This window comes from Sinocyclocheilus anshuiensis, unplaced genomic scaffold (genome assembly GCF_001515605.1).
Source record: "Sinocyclocheilus anshuiensis isolate Anshui unplaced genomic scaffold, SAMN03320099.WGS_v1.1 scaffold29, whole genome shotgun sequence".
In the NCBI taxonomy this organism is placed as follows: Eukaryota; Metazoa; Chordata; class Actinopteri; order Cypriniformes; family Cyprinidae; genus Sinocyclocheilus; species Sinocyclocheilus anshuiensis.
Window position 1 is genome coordinate 210725 of NW_015539835.1, and position 16102 is coordinate 226826.

The 16102-nt window shown below is 39.9% G+C and overlaps 1 protein-coding gene across 6 annotated transcripts in view; it reads left to right on the forward strand.

Annotated features, from left to right (window-relative positions):
• Window positions 1-3150: 3150 nt before the first annotated feature.
• The window catches only part of LOC107684343 (heterogeneous nuclear ribonucleoprotein K-like), a 29740-nt gene continuing 16788 nt past the window's right edge, over window positions 3151-16102 (forward strand). For 4 of the 6 annotated variants that reach the window (XM_016480573.1, XM_016480576.1, XM_016480574.1 and 1 more), the window contains exons 1-6: window positions 3151-3223; window positions 10274-10384; window positions 12614-12711; window positions 12797-12853; window positions 13718-13761; window positions 15681-15753. In XM_016480573.1, coding sequence (XP_016336059.1) covers window positions 10324-10384; window positions 12614-12711; window positions 12797-12853; window positions 13718-13761; window positions 15681-15753 — 333 coding nt within the window. In that variant the 5' untranslated portion in view covers window positions 3151-3223; window positions 10274-10323. The remainder of the gene's footprint in view (window positions 3224-10273; window positions 10385-12613; window positions 12712-12796; window positions 12854-13717; window positions 13762-15680; window positions 15754-16102) is intronic. The other 2 variants (XM_016480575.1, XM_016480579.1) reach the window with 2 other exon arrangements.

The following is a 16102-nucleotide window of genomic DNA, read 5'->3' on the forward strand; positions in this document are numbered from 1 at the left end:
TAACCCAACCGCTGGGTCAAAACAACCCAATTGCTGGGTTTGTCCCTATTTTACCCAGCATTGGGTTGTATTTAACCCAGCATTTTTTAGAGTGTACATGGTACCTTGTCCTAAACAAAACTTGCCCTTACAGAAAAGTACAGCATGGCATTTACATTCATGTACCACAGCATTTACATAGTAGGCTAGTCCAAAGTACTTCAAATGATGCTTTCAAAGCACTTTCTATTTAGAGCTCCAGTATTATTATATGTGAACTTACAATTTAACTAGGCACGCGCCTAACAAATAAAATCAAGCCAAATCGCACCGGCACGCGAAAACAATGATAAGACCAAAGATTGAATACCACTCAATATCAAATAGACCGTATTTTCAGCGAAGGCTAAAACAGACGCACCGTAATTCGAAATTCCTTTATCGAACCGTCACCATGTGAACACGTTAATAAAGGTGCGCGTGAAAAAGCCATGATTTCACTACAGCGCGCACATGCCTGGAGTGGGTCCGGTGAGCCGTTGTCGTGGAAACGGAGTGACATATTTGCGTAGGCGCCGATGCCTATTGCTCTGCGGACACGTTAGACGTACTCCCCAACTCACCTATACACAACAATTCATGAAATAATGTGCGCGTAAAACGTAATTGCATTAGTAAATAACAGCATTTTATTAGCGTATCCCTCACGATAGGCCCAAAAGCACTTTTTTTCCCCAAGACCAAGCCATTTAACGGTCTCTCAAGTCGGCTCAATGCTGCCTAATGCAGACACTCAAGCGGATCAGATCATCACTGATAAATCACTATGAAGCGGACGCTGTATCTCCACCGATATGCGTCTAATTGCGTTATGTGGTCAATTTATACATTTCAGTGTAAGCCGATAGTGTTGTCTATTTTTTTTCCCTGTTCTGGTAGCCTACAGAAAGTCAGCTGAGGTGAGTCAGCAGCCGCACAAAATTCTTCTCCAAGTGACCATTTTCATAAAAAAGACCCTTTAGGTGCGCTATCTTACCAACTTATTGCTTATTTACCGTGGCCCCCACCCCTTACAACCGCTTTCATCCTCTCTCTCTTTCACACACACGACACATAATGTCTGTTGCATTGTCATGCTATGGTCTTGTTTGATGTTTAGAGCTCACATGCAATCGCACGCCCCGAATTATCGTAGCGAACTCCACAGATGCTCATAAGGGTGGCTGAAACCGTCAGGTCGTGGATGTCATGGAATAGCGGTGCACTAAACTTATTTTGGCCCTCGACGAATTGAGGAATCTACCCACACACTCCTCACGCGCACACACACGCTCACAAACACACGCGCATGTTTTTTTTGTTTTTTTCACGCATCCCTGAACACTTACATGTCCGTAATGTTTTCCATGTCAGACTCCGGCACCAAGACAGGGAAATCCTCGATGCCTGGTTCTTGATCGATACACGAGATCCTCGAGGCATTGCAAAAGCACGACACAGGACAAGCCGAGCTGAGCCTCAGCAGCCCGAATAAAACCCCACACAACCCCCAGCGAGCCATTCCTTGAACCCCTGCGGTCATAGCAGGTCTAGCGCAGTGCATTCAGCGTCGTGTAATGTCTTATAGTATTTTCAGCAATTCCGAGATGAGAAGAACGCCGCTTCCGTGGGAAGCGCAAAGACGTTGTGCGCGACGCGAGACTGTCATGGAGTGGCGCAAGACAACATTACGCAGCGGGGAAATGTTCGCGTGCCAATATGTTGCGCTATCCGGGCTTCGCCTCTTCCAGACGCGGTGGTAAAACGTGTGGCCGCAGGCTGTGTGTGTCTCTACGGCTGCGGTGGTGACGCTGACGTCTCACATTCAGCGCTGGGTAAGAAAACAAGCGAGACGGTGTGCGTGTGTGCGCGTGTGAAGAGGCAGCAGCGCGTACCTGCAAGCATCTCCCTCAGCCGTCGCTGTAATTACATGTGGAGGGGGACGTTAAAGATGCTCCCAGCGATGCCATATCGGCAATAATTGATCACCTGTGCTGTCAATGGGGCGATCTTTGGGAGATGTCCTATGTTGACAGGGATGGGGATGCTCGGCATAGGCTGTCAAAGATTGTTTTTCTATCGTGTCATTTGGGAAATGACGATGTTTTTCTTTTTTATTTTCAATTCAATCTGTGTTGCTTTTCCATCGTGCTCTTTTCAACAATATACAACTTCACGAATAGCCATTCCCGGAGTGTGACGTGCTGTTGGACGCACAACATCTAGAAAAATAATTACTAAACAAAAATGCCTGGACGCTTTTTTACTGGTTATGTCAGTCTCGCATTCCAATCGCAGTGTAGTCTATGTGAAGGGAGACAAAATGATATTGGTAATAATCTAAATATTACTTTAGGATGTTTACCGAGTTATCAGTCTGTTTGAAGGGAACGGTGATGGATTCGGAAAATGCGCCTTTGAATCTCACATTTGAGAGAAGTTAGAGCCCATCTGCACTAGATTCCACGCGTTATATAAACATTTTGATTTTATTTCAGCATGAGTACACTGAAGGGCCTTGGTTTAGGAAATCACTACAGCAAAAGCCAAAAGATGTGAAATGTGATGAACTGTTATATTTTTACCAGGAGAGGGCGGCAAAGGCTACACATTTTATCACGGCCAACGTGAGCAGCAATCACGGAATTAACTATTATTTGATTGTCCTCTTACACAAAAGATTATATTCACATTAATAAACAAGCCGTTTGATCTCAAAACAGGCAACTGTATTAGATAGGATTAGTCCTGAATTCCTATCCGTTAATGTCAGTTTGACTGGGTTTTTTTAACACAGTGCGAACTAAACCAGTCCGATGCGAAAGACATGAGAGGCTGCACCATTATCGACTGTAAATCTGTCATTACAAACGGTGATAAAATAAAATCTCTTTGTGTTTATGGTATACGAAGCCAAGCTTTCAAACGCTAGATAACAGAGCGCTTCTCAGTTGCTATGACGATAACCTATAATATAAGTGAATGCTAAGGGGCGGGACAACATTACTTAGCTGACAGCCCCCTCACCCAATTATATTCTTAGATTTTATATTGACAGTCATTTTAACCAATACAGCCGCGCGTTTGACTTCCTGTGTAGCCAATCACGGAGCTAAAAAAAATGCACGTAAACCTACAATGAAATCAAGGTAGAAGGCGCAGAATTTTCGGGCGAATATTGGTGTGACGGAAGGGCTGCCTGCAGGTTTGTTAAATATTTTGAATCGTATTACTACTAAGGCACCGCATTTTAAAACTGCACTGTTATTTCCGGGAGTAATAAATAACAGAAGTGTCGAGCGTTAATTAGACAATTAAATGCATCGATGCGCTGTAAATTAGCCAGCTAGCTTGCTAAGGTAAGCAATTCTCAAAATGGAGTTTCCTGCTAATCATACGCAACAGTCATCAGATAATCATTTCCCGACTAAGTTATCTAACCAAAGCAAAGTCTCGCACACAGACGCAAACTGTTCATAAATGACTACAGTAAATAGACTAACCAAACCCCGCGTTGTCATTTTGCTCGCAATAAGAGTGAAGCTAGAAAAAAAAGCAATTTTGTGCCCACAGATCGCAAGCGCAGAAAAAGAAATGTCGTTTATGTTCATTTTTAGACATATGTTCTCGTTATAGTCCGCAAAATTGATATGTATTTCTTTCGTGAGGTTCAGTAGATGCAGCTGCGTTGTCAGTTAATGAAGGCTTGTACTGTTACGGTAACTGTAACTGTAAGGCTAGCAGGCTAAATGCTACTTGCGCACCATTTTGAAACACTGGGCTTTGACACAGCCCTAAACTAGTCTTTATAATAAATATGTGACTTGCGTGAACGTTAGATAACGTTATGTCTCTTTTAGTAATTAAAATACTGACAATTGTGTTTTAGCGGGTAAAATAAATGAAGTTTGCATTTGAATAGTCTTGTAATTGTTGAAATGAATTGATTTTTAAATATATTGCGTTCTTTCTTGTAACGTATATCTTGTTTTTGTTTGTATTTTGAATTTGCTTTTAAAGTAACCGTATGCTTAAGATATTTGTATCTTATCAAACAAGAAAAAATAATGCAAACAAAATGTACCATGGTATGTTACCATTTTTTGACAAGATTTTCTTTTAAAGGGGTCATATGATGTTGCTAAAAAGAACATTATTTTGTGTATTTGGTGTAATGCAATGTTTATGCGGTTTAAAGTTAAAAAAACACATTATTTTCCACATATCTAGATTAGGGGTGTGCGATAATATCGTAATTGTTGTTTTAACGATGTGCGATTTGACATTATCGAGTATTTCGCAAAAAACATTCAAAACATCCCTACAGAGCGCACGCATACATTACGTGAAGTCTAGACTAGTGTGTGCGCATTTAGAGTGTGTTCTTTCACTGCATGATTCAGTCTATTAAAATGCATTTAGAATGATCACAAATTCAAGACATGGCAGAAAATTTATATATTTATACCACTTCATATAGTAGCGTCACACACGGCAGGCTCGAGTGAGAGGAGGCCGGAGGCCTAGAGTGAGCGGATGATGCTTGCGGCAACCACATGTGACGACCCCGGGCTGGACTCCGCTTCGTCCACGGTGAAAAGCCGATCCGGTGATCCGCCAAACAAAGTAGTTTCGCTTTCACAAGGAAACACACAACGCCTTCACGACATGGCGGTGGGGGCAACAACAATACTACAGCAAGAATAAAAGTTACGCCTTCTTTCTTTGCGTGAACATTTGGGCGGTGTTATGCAAATCTTCCCACATCGTGACGTAGACATGTGGGGGCGTGTTAGAACGAGCCGTTTTAGGTAGGCGTGGTTGACTCTTAACTTTTATAAACAATATCTCTTTGGATTTGAGACTTTAGTCTTTGCAACTTTACAGATCTTCTTTATGCACCAAGAGCTTGTAACACTCCAAAGAGAAAGGAAAATTTGAAATCGCATCATATGACCCCTTTAAGTGCTGTGTAAATACCATTGTGCTTGAAAATGGTCATTTTCAGTATCATAGTATTGTCCTCTAATACTGTCCCACGGTACAGGCACAGACTTGTTTGGCTCTTTAATATGACGTTTCAGAGTGAACAAGACAAAAACGTTAGACAGGAGTCAGGACCTGATTTTATTAATCTGGAAATGATTGGATTGTGAAAACTTGTCACTTTTTCAGTGGTTTTCAGCTGGTGGGTTGATAGTCTGTTCTGGAAAATGATGCTATAAGCAAATAATAAATGAAACTAATCACGTATAGTTTGGTTGACAGAATAAACAGACAGGCTTATCTTTTACGATGGAGCAGGAAATGCTTCCTTCATTTTGTGTTGATGATGACAAAGTCCATTAGTCCAGTCAAACTCTCCAGTATTCTAGCACAAATTTATCTCACTTGGTAATATGGCTAATATAAAATTTAGCTTGCGCTCTCTTCTGCATCTACATCATGTTAATAATTTAGCATTTTGTCGGGCCTATTAAGTTCTTCATAAAAGCAATATATTTCAGTCCTTGATTTTAAGGACTTGTGTTTATATGTAGCTCATAATATGTAAAAACTATTTGAATTTGAATTGTGTAAATTTGAATTATTGACAAGTGTCATTTAGCAAAACTGAATTTTATGTGACATTTAACATAGTTCTGAATTAGATTTTTTTTTACTTGAATATTGAACATTTGAAATTTAACACAACTGAATTTTTTATGGCAGTTTTTTTTAATACACATGTATTTTCAAAAGGCGGCTTTTTTGTTCTGAAGTGTTAGGGGCCGTTCACATATAGCGTCTTTTGCGTGCTCAAGTTCGTTATTTCAAATGTAGACGCGCGGCAGGCGCGCTCATAATGGAAGCGACGCGCTCATTTTTTCCAGGTGCGTCCGTGCCGCATCGAGATAAAAACATTTCAACTTTTCAGAATGCCGCAAGCGCACTGCGGGTCATGTGACAAGAACCAACCAATCAGCTTCATCCTTTCCCGTAACAACATTGAAAGCTCAGCCAAGATGAAGGAACAGCTGATCATAGCTGTACAGGGATAGCCATTTTTAAATAAATTTAGTAGCAGAGCTACTGCAAGTGATTTTTAGTGCTGCAAATCCATTTATCCTTTGCTGAAACTTCCGCGTCTTCATGGAGAGCGCAGGTCATGGTTACTTAGCAACGGTAGACGGCTCCGGAGCGCAAGCGCCCGAACGCTTTGGAAAAAAGCAGAAAGCGGCGCGCCTAGCGTTTTCCACGCGTTTTTATGCGCGACATGTGAATAGCCCCTTAGACTGCAAATATCCAGTTTTTAAAAATACAGCTAAGTTTTTAAAAATAAGTTTTCAAGATGAAGAAGAAATTTGGAACATCAAATTCAATATACAGAAATTCAGATCGTAGAGAAAGTAGGTCAGAGGTTATCCACAGGGAAGAGTAGATGATCTCCAAAAAGTCGAACGAAGCATTTACGGTGACCGGACAGGACATGTTCGGTTCACTTTTGCTAGTTTTGTGGCCACAACATATTAACTCGTAGAAACGTGATAATACGTCGTGGCCACGAGATATTTATTTTTTGCGAACGTCACATTAACTCGTGGAAACGTGATGATACGTCGTGGCCACGAGATATTTATTTTTTGCGAACGTCACATTAACTCGTGGAAACGTGATAATACGTCGTGGCCACGAGATATTTATTTTTTGTGAACGTCATATTAACTTGTGGGAGCGTGATATGTCGTGGCTACAAGATCATTTTGTTGAGATAATCATATGGAGATGATGACATCCAGGAATAGCCGTGTGGCTGCTGCTTTCTCTCGTAGTGGAAGTGTTTTTGTGCAGTCTCGGGGCAGACATTGCCATAGTTACAAACAACAAGGTCACATTTGATTTTACTAAAAATAAAAAAAAAATAACGGAAATTCAGTATGTGTGTTATTTGCTATTTATCATTTCATGGGACTATGATTAGCATAGTTGCCATATCAGACACATTTAACAATGACATTTTACACATAGCCTAATTGTATTTTTACCTGGCAAACCAACTCGCATACGCATGCTCTGGATTTTTATTTATTTATTTATTTATATCTTTGTAAAAGATTGTTGATGGATCATCCAATGAGAATTCATTTTAAATGATCATCATGTTTTCAACACTACCGACATGAGCTCAGTGAAATGTTCCATTGGTTGTTAATAATCTGCCCGGTAATAGGTTAAAGGCAATAAAAAGATAAAACATGTTTTTATCTCTGGCAGCGCCTGCCGCGAAGTGGACGTTTGGGTGCATGAGCACCGCTTGCCTCTGTTCGCCAAGATATATGATCGTATATCATATATATATGATCACGCAGGTTGTTTACGCATTAAACTCGTGGCCATGGGAAAAAAGATTTTGTTCCCTCAACATAGAAAGTGGCAGAGTCCTGCACGGGTCCTGTTTGATAAACCCGCACCCACAGTAATTGACAGAACACTCGACCAGTTATCCGACAGCAACACTATAATTCCATACCCGACCGAACCACACACGTATTCTCCTACATGAGATAGACAAAACTCATTTATTAAAACTTCTATTCAAATTGTGAATAGCAGGAAAGTAGGCGGTTTTGCTGTCGGTGCAGAGGTGCTCATGCACCCAAATGTCCACTTCGCGGCAGGCGCCGCCAGAGTTAAAAACACGTTTTATCTTTTTATAGCCTTTAACCTATTACCGGGCAGATTATTAACAACCAATGGAACATTTCACTGAGCTCATGTCAAGGGTTGGGTATTGTTAGAAATTTTCCGATTCCGGTTCCAGTTTTGCCTAACGATTCCAGTTCCATTTAAATGAACTATTAATATTTTTTTACTATTTTACCTTAATTGAATGTAGTGTTGCTGGAAGGTAGTAAGTAATGTTGAGTAATGCATGTGCTTCAAAGTTTTTTATGTTTTTTACACTATCAATAACATTTTGCTTTTCAAGCAGGAATAAGCTGGTTGGCCAAATAGTCCCTTGAGGGCTAAGACACTTGTTCATTTCCCTAAATTAATGAAATATTATACTTATGACCATGTGTACACACACTGCATAAAGCCCCTATTTTACAAATAATAATGCAGTCAGGAGATGGTGTGATGCAATGAGTGGTTTCCATATTTTTAAACGTTTAAAATGCATCACTTTGTTTATCACTCTTGAAATGACCTGTACACTAAATAATCTAACCCTCATACTTGCATAACAATAGCAGTCTATTTATTTAGTGGTCCAAGTTGAAGTCAGTATGTATATTAATAACAATATGGGACAAATATAATGTAATTTAGTGGCGGCAGGAGCTGCACGCTGCCGGTACATGTACAGTCAGACAAAACAACGTGCACATTTATCAAAGACGCGAGTGCACGTACAGTCTTGGAAAACGATGTGTTCAGCAGTTAAAGACACGGCGCGTCTCTGGAGTGCGCGTCATGGGAAACAATGTGCTCAGTAATTAAAGAGGCAGGGTGGCGTTTCTGTTGCGTGCTGCCGGTACATGTACAGTCAGACAAAATAACGTACACATTTATCAAAGACGCGAGTGCACGTACAGTCTTGGAAAACGATGTGTTCAGCAGTTAAAGACACGGCGCGTCTCTGGAGTGCGCGTCATGGGAAACAATGTGCTCAGTAATTAAAGAGGCAGGGTGGCGTTTCTGTTAATTGGTTTGTGACATCCTTTATGGGAAACGCCGGTGCAAGGCTGCTCACAGCGCTTGGTCACGTGTCGCACCAGAACCGTTTTCGGAACCGAAACTTAGAAATTGCTCACGGTTCCGGTTCTTTTCAAAAAACAGAACCGGTTCTGAATAAGAACGTTAATAAGGTTATCGGTTCCCAACCCTACTCATGTCGGTAGTGTTGAAAACATGATGATCATTTAAAATGTAGCCTAATGGAATTCCCATTGGATGATCCATCAAAAATCTTTTACAGAGATATAAATAAAAAAAAGAAATAAAAATCCAGAGCATGCGCGTGCACGAGTTGGTTTGCCAGGTAAAAATACAAATAGGCTACGTGTAAAATGTCATTGTTAACTGTGTCTGATATGAAAACTAAGCTAGGCATAGTCCCATGAAAGGATAAATAGCAAATAACACACATACTGAATTTGTTATTTTTTGTTTATTTTTAGTAAAATCAAATGTGACCTTGTTGTTTGTAACTATGTCTGCCCCGAGACTGCACAAAACACTTCCACTACGAGAGAAAGTAGCAGCCACACGGCGATTCCTGGATGTCATCATCTCCATACGATTATCTCGACAAAATGATCTTGTAGCCACGACATATTATCACGCTCCCACGAGTTAATATGACATTCCCAAAAAGTAAATATCTCGTGGCCATGACGTATTATCACGTTTCCACGAGTTAATATGACGTTCCCAAAAAATAAATATCTCGTGGCCACGACGTATTATCACGTTTCCACGAGTTAATATGTTGTGGCCACAAAACTAGCCTAAGTGAACCGAACATGTCTGCTCCGGTCACCGTAAATGCTTCGTTCTACTTTTCGGAGATCATCTACTCTTCCCTGTGGATAACCTCTGACCTACTTTATCTATGATCTGAATTTCTGCGTATTGAATTTTGAATATTGAATTTGATGTTCCGAATTTCTTCTTCATCTGGAAAACTTGAAGCTGTATTTTTAAAAACTGGATATTTGTAGTCTTAACACTTAAGAACAAAAAATCCGCTGTTTGAAAATACATGTCTATTAAAAAAACTGCCATAAAAAAAATCAATCGTGTTAAATTTCAAATGTTCAATATTGAAGTAAAAAAAAAATAAAATTCAGAACTATGTTAAATGCCACATAAAATTCAGTTTTGTTAAATGACACTTGTCAATAATTCAAATTTACACAATTCAAATAGTTTTGACATATAAGCTCCATATGTTTAGGTTTTGTACGATTCTGATACTGTATTGGGTCACCACCTGAATCAAAACCAGTTGAGAATCACTGACAGGTGTCTGGAAGTGTTGAGAAATGAGGCCTTGTTGACATCAGCTGAAAGTCTGATATGTAGCAAGCTATTACATTTTGATGAACATTTATGAATTGATTTATTTTGAATAACATGCATTGATGATACATTTTCTACATTAAGACCAGGAAAGTGTATTCATTAAGTATAATTTAGATTTCATGGTGACCTTAAAGATGGTGTAGTTTCTGCATTGTTTTAATGCTCAAAACGCTATGTCTCTTAGAGTTACCCATCGAGGACAGCCTATTCCAGTTTCACTGCTGGCTGAAGACAATGGAGACAGAAATTGAGCAGCAGGAAGAAGAGAGCACTTTCTGTAACACTGACACTAACGGTAACGTATAGTCTCTGAATAGGGTTCAACCGTGTCTGTCCGGAAGTTAATTTTTCCATGGGTATTTTTTTTTTAAATGTCTTTGTTGAAGAGTTATATCTAAAGACCAAACGGCAACAGACACGTTACTCAGGTTTTGTCTTATCAGTGTGTTACCTCTGTTGGTGTCTGTTAGCATTGATTGGTGCTGGTTTTCACCTATTGCACATGTTGAATTGGCATTTATTGCGTCTTAAGCCCTATTCGCACGGGATTAGTATTACCTGGTGACCTCCAGTCATTTGTAATAATTGCGGAGGTTGTCTGTGATCTTAATCCCGTGCGAATGATAATACTAATCCCGTGCGAATAGGGCTTTAGAATGTCTGAGAAGTGATGAACTGCACTCGATCGGCTGTCGGTGTTGGTCTGCACCTGTCGGTGCTGTGTGAATTGGTCTAAAGTAGGGGTGCTCCGATTGATTGGCTACCGATCACTATCGGCCGATAATCGCTTTGGGATGATTGATCGACGGTCTCTAAAAAGGCCGATCTCAAAAAACCGATCTCAAGCTGATGACGCACCTGCCGTGAGAGGTTTGTCACGACATGCAGCGGCACTATCTCAGTCTCTGTCCGGCGCAGGTGAAATAATTATAATGCTGAAAGCATGTGCTCTCTCTCAAAATACGCAAATGTTTTCAAATCACCACATCGCGTCTATCTATAAGTGAGCTGCACGCTGCACAGTTGACACAGGAATTATCACTTGCACAATCGAGGCAGTGTCACATTGTCAATCTTTGTCACATTGTTTATAAATTGCATTACTTTTTAATTCTTGACAGTGTTTAACCATTCAGCACTCGCACGCTCATGCACACTCGCAGCGCACACACATAATGCCAGGTTCACATTACTCCGTTTGCAGTGCGAATGTGGAGCGTATTTTTTTTCCGCGCTCATGTTAACAGATGAATAAAGCGTGCACACTGCACACGGTTGCGGTCCGCCAGTGCGTTCCAGGAGCGGTGCGTCTGCAGCAGTGCAGAGATAGTTTATTAAAGTCTAGAGAGTCTATTTTTTGCTGCGCTGCAAGCGCTGAATTAAAGTAACAGCGCATTTTTTGCAGTAAATATGAACATGGATTGACACGAAAATGTAGTAATTACACCATAAATGCATATTATTTAAATCTGCTGTGTTTCACAGTCGACACGTATGGCTTTTTTGGCTAGGTTTAAAGGGAAAGAGCATTTTTAGATAAACAAGGCAATAATAGATGGCACTCGTGGAGGTAGGAAAACAAAGTTCTTTATGAACCGCAGGATTGCTTGTAATAAAGATTTCAATGCAAAAGGAAAGGCAGTAGAGCTGACTATTTCTGTCAATGGTAAGTTTGTGATAACGTAAGAAAAGTAGTTTAAATGTTTTGCCACTTGCTTGAGCAACTTAATATATAAATCTAGAAGTAAAAAGCATTGAATAATGTGTTGCTTATATTTAATGGGCCTCATTCATAAAACACGAGCTGTTCTGACATAAATTTTCGGATTCATGAAAGTGTTCGTGTTTTCAAAACGTTAGTACGAAAGAAATTTACACCTGCTTCCTACCATGTGTAAATGGTGCGTAAAACGTTCTGTGTTCTTTTTGGCAAACTGATGACACTGAAAGTTCGTTTGCTCTGTTTTTGTTTTTGTGTAGCTGGGAGTTGATCAGCTGTTTAGCTTTGGGTAAAACGCAGCGCTTGTCACTGTCACTTTTTATCCAGCCGTCCAATCAATGGAGGAGGGGCGGGACAATTACGAGGCTACACCCTTTTGCAAAAGTCTACGTTCTAAATTCTCTCCTCTACGAGTCTGTCAACTTTTCAGTAGCTATAAAATTTAAGTCTAAGACTGAATGAGACATCTCAACAAAATGGCGAGCCACAGGTGATTTTAAATCTTTCCTCCTAATAGCGCTCATATGCTCAATGATCCGAGTTCTAATTTGTCTATTTGTCTTACCCACATATTGTATTATACAATTATTTATAATTGGGATTTTAACATAACATTTTATGTTAGATAGACAGTTATTTGTTAAACGGCTTTCTTTAAGTCCTTAAATTTCGTGAGATCTTCAGTCACTAGTGCCTGGTTATGTTTTGAATTCCGCAATGGCATTTTCTCAGAACAAGCAGTTTGATAAACAGGAATGTCTTAATTGTTGTTGAGGCTCACGTGCCAGATTTGTGTTCCCGCAGGCAAGCGCCCTGCTGAGGACATGGATGAGGAACAAGCATTCAAACGCTCCCGCAACACAGATGAAATGGTAGAGCTCAGGATGCTTCTCCAAAGCAAAGTGAGTAAAGCAATACACGTGCACTTTGCTTCTCCATTTCTTCGATATTGGTGGCATTTTTAACAGTGTCGTTTTATGCTTTCAGAATGCAGGGGCTGTGATTGGAAAGGGAGGCAAGAACATTAAAGCCTTACGCACAGATGTGAGTATTAAGACCATGCTCCATGCTTATTATGAACCTTTAAGCAAAGTTCTCTAATGGTCAATTTTTAACAAGACTTCTGACAGCATTTTTAAATCCAGCAGTTGTTTTCATGAGCATTTCAGCTTTGTCAGCCAAAAACACAAATCAATCGGATTTGAAATCCCACAAATCAAAACTCATGACACCAATCCGTCCATTACAATCCCATTAAAATCCTGCAAAGATTTTTATGCATTTGATCTTGAGGGCAGATCTTCCGTTTTGTAGCTATAGGTTGGCTCATTTGGACAGACAAGCACTCTGAAATGAGGCTATTTTGTGAGTGTTTGACATTGTGTATTAAAGGGGAAGTATTTCTTGACTTTATGTTCTTGAAGGCATTCTCTTTCACTCTCCCCCACTTTGAAAACCCAATTACAGATGTCTTGACTCTTGAGCTGACCCATAGTCCTGTGTGAACCACTGTTGCCCAGTGGTTCTACATTAGAAACTCTTCAGATCTGTTCAGCCCTGTTTCTTGTGCATTCATTGCAAAGTCTCTTCAAAAAAGAAAATTGGACAGTAGATTAATGAGCATAGCCTTGTATTCAATTAAAAATGTATTCCTTCTCCCCCTCTTCCCTCTCCTTTACTTTTTTTGTTTTTGGCCACCTTCCTCCATTGCCCATGTACTGGATCGACTTGCCCCTCCTGCGTTGCTCACCTTGATGTTGGCCCAACCTCCGCCCCTGAACGCCCGCCCGCCCACCTGACACCCCGGTTGGCCCCGCCCATAAACGTGCCCCTCCTTAAACGGGCACCTTACTTGACATCATGTGATTGAATGCCCTTGCCCAATGCCAACCTCCACGACCAATGCAGTACAATGCCAGTGTATCAGTCCCAGACAGCAGTGGCCCAGAGCGGTATGTCCCACCAGTTATTGCCTCACTGCCTGATTAGAAAGAGAACACATGTCTTTGATAACCTGCCTTCTGTTTCATTTTAACATTTTCACACATATAGTCCCCCTCCCCTTTTAAGAAACGTGTATTGTTCCATTTGACTTTTTTTTAAATTTTTGTATATATTTATATATATATGTCTTCTCTCCTCCCCCAACACCCCCATTAAGTCTTTGAATATAATTTGTGAACTTTCTTTGTCGCACAGAATTCTATATAATCAATCACTTCTCAGATGGGGAGAGACCTCACTCATATTAGTCTCTGCTGAATGAAGTGTGTGGATTAGGGGTGGGTGGTATGACCAAAATCTTACTTTGGTGCAAAAAAAATTATATAACCATGCAGTAGTTCTTCTTATTCTTAAATGAGTTACAATTTAAAGTTGCTTTTTATATTTCACTTATTATGAAACCAAAATATCAAATTATTGATAACATGATTAAGTGTGAAAGCAAAAGAAAGCATTAGCACATGTAAAACGAAAGACTCTAAATAATAAAACTAATATTATAAAAAAACCGATTCTATGCATTTATATGCACACCTGTGACCACATATTAAATGAATTCAATGTTAATGAGAGAAGTTGCATCATTCCTCAATAACTACAAACAGCTAAATGTTGATTCGTCCCTCTGTATTTTGTAGTGATGCACCTACATTTCAGCAACCTGAAGTATACTGCTTGAATTTAAGCAGTGTGCTTAAGCTACAACAGGAGCTTAACCAAAAATAATGCTTAAGTAGCAAAATGCAAAATTTTATTTACAAATAACTTTACTATGACTGGTTTAATCAATCAACTGAGAACTGCATAAAGAGTTTAATTACCCAAATTTAATTACATGAAATTTTCAGTTGTTGTTTAAATCAAAACTTTAATTTTGGTTTTAATTTAATTTTACCGTATGTTTTGGTATAAAATTCTTTTTGGTGCATTACTAGTATTTTTGCATTACTCGAAGTATCTTCAAACAGTCTTTTTCACATGAACACAAGGAAATATGTATGTATAACATGAAACTGCAAAATATCTACCAGTTATCACGTCCTATGCATCATACTGCCCAGTCCTAGTTTGGATGATTATTTTCATTTGTTGATGATACTGATGGTGAATTGTTGAGAAGCCCATCTCTTTTCGCTCTGTCCTTGTTGCCCCCCAACCCCTGAGCCCTCCCTCCCTCACTGTTCCCAACATCACTGTCCATGATTCTGAGCTTGCGCCGTGGCGCGGCCCTCTCTGTCACTCATCACTGTTGTCTGATTTTTCTCTGGTGCTGCATTACCTTCCCCTGGTTTTCTTTTTCTTTCTTTCTTTCTCTCTTAGACCACATGCGTTCAGGCTCTTTATCTGCAAAAAATCTATCATCCTTCCCTTCCCCTTCGCCTCGTTCTTTTGCTTTTTTCTGTTAGTTTCTGGTTTGGTTTCTCTCGTTGTTGAGAGAATGTGACGTGCTGATGGCACCATAGAGTGATTCGCAAGAGACTTTAGATTTTTTTTTCTTTCTCCCCCAAATGTTCTGGTGGTGGGATCGTGGTAAGCAGGCCTGTCTTGCTCTCTCTCTCATTCTCTTGGCTCGTGTAGCCGCACAGTGCCTCAGTCTCAGCCCTCCCACTATCGCCCATCTCTTCAAGGCCTGTATTAATTGAATGTGCGAGAACTGAGTGCATGTCAATTGCCTGTATCTCAGTCCAGTGTTGGAAGATTTAAAACATGTGTTCAGCAGTCCTCTTTTTAATTTACTTTCTTTTGATTCAAAGTCTTATTTCCCCCTTCTTCATTGCTTTGTGGTATGCAGCAGGGCTCAGCATCTAAAGTTTTGTATCCGTTTGTTTTGCTTTTGTCTTTCATTTGGCTTGATGTGCTGCTACAGTATCCTGAGTGTGAGTGCAGATATAGAGACCATTGGTGAGATTCTGCTGAAGATCATCCCTACCCTGGAGGAGGTAAGCAAACAAAACCCAGCATTGAAGGCCTTAAAGACACCGTTAAATCAGAATCAGTGTTTTGTATACATATTATTTAGTACATATCCGTTATTTCTGAGGCCATCTGTATGCTAGTCTATTCTAAAAGTTGCTAAATTGTTTTAAACACATATGATTTGGAGATTTTTAGTCTATACCAATTTAAATTTTATACAAAAGCTTTTTTTTTCTTTTTTTTTAGTAATCAAGTATTACATAGCAAAGGTACATTAAAGGGGTCATATGATGCGATCTCAATTTTTCCTTTCTCTTTGAAATGTTACAAGCTCTTGGTGCATAAAGAAGATCTGTAAAGTTGCAAAGACTA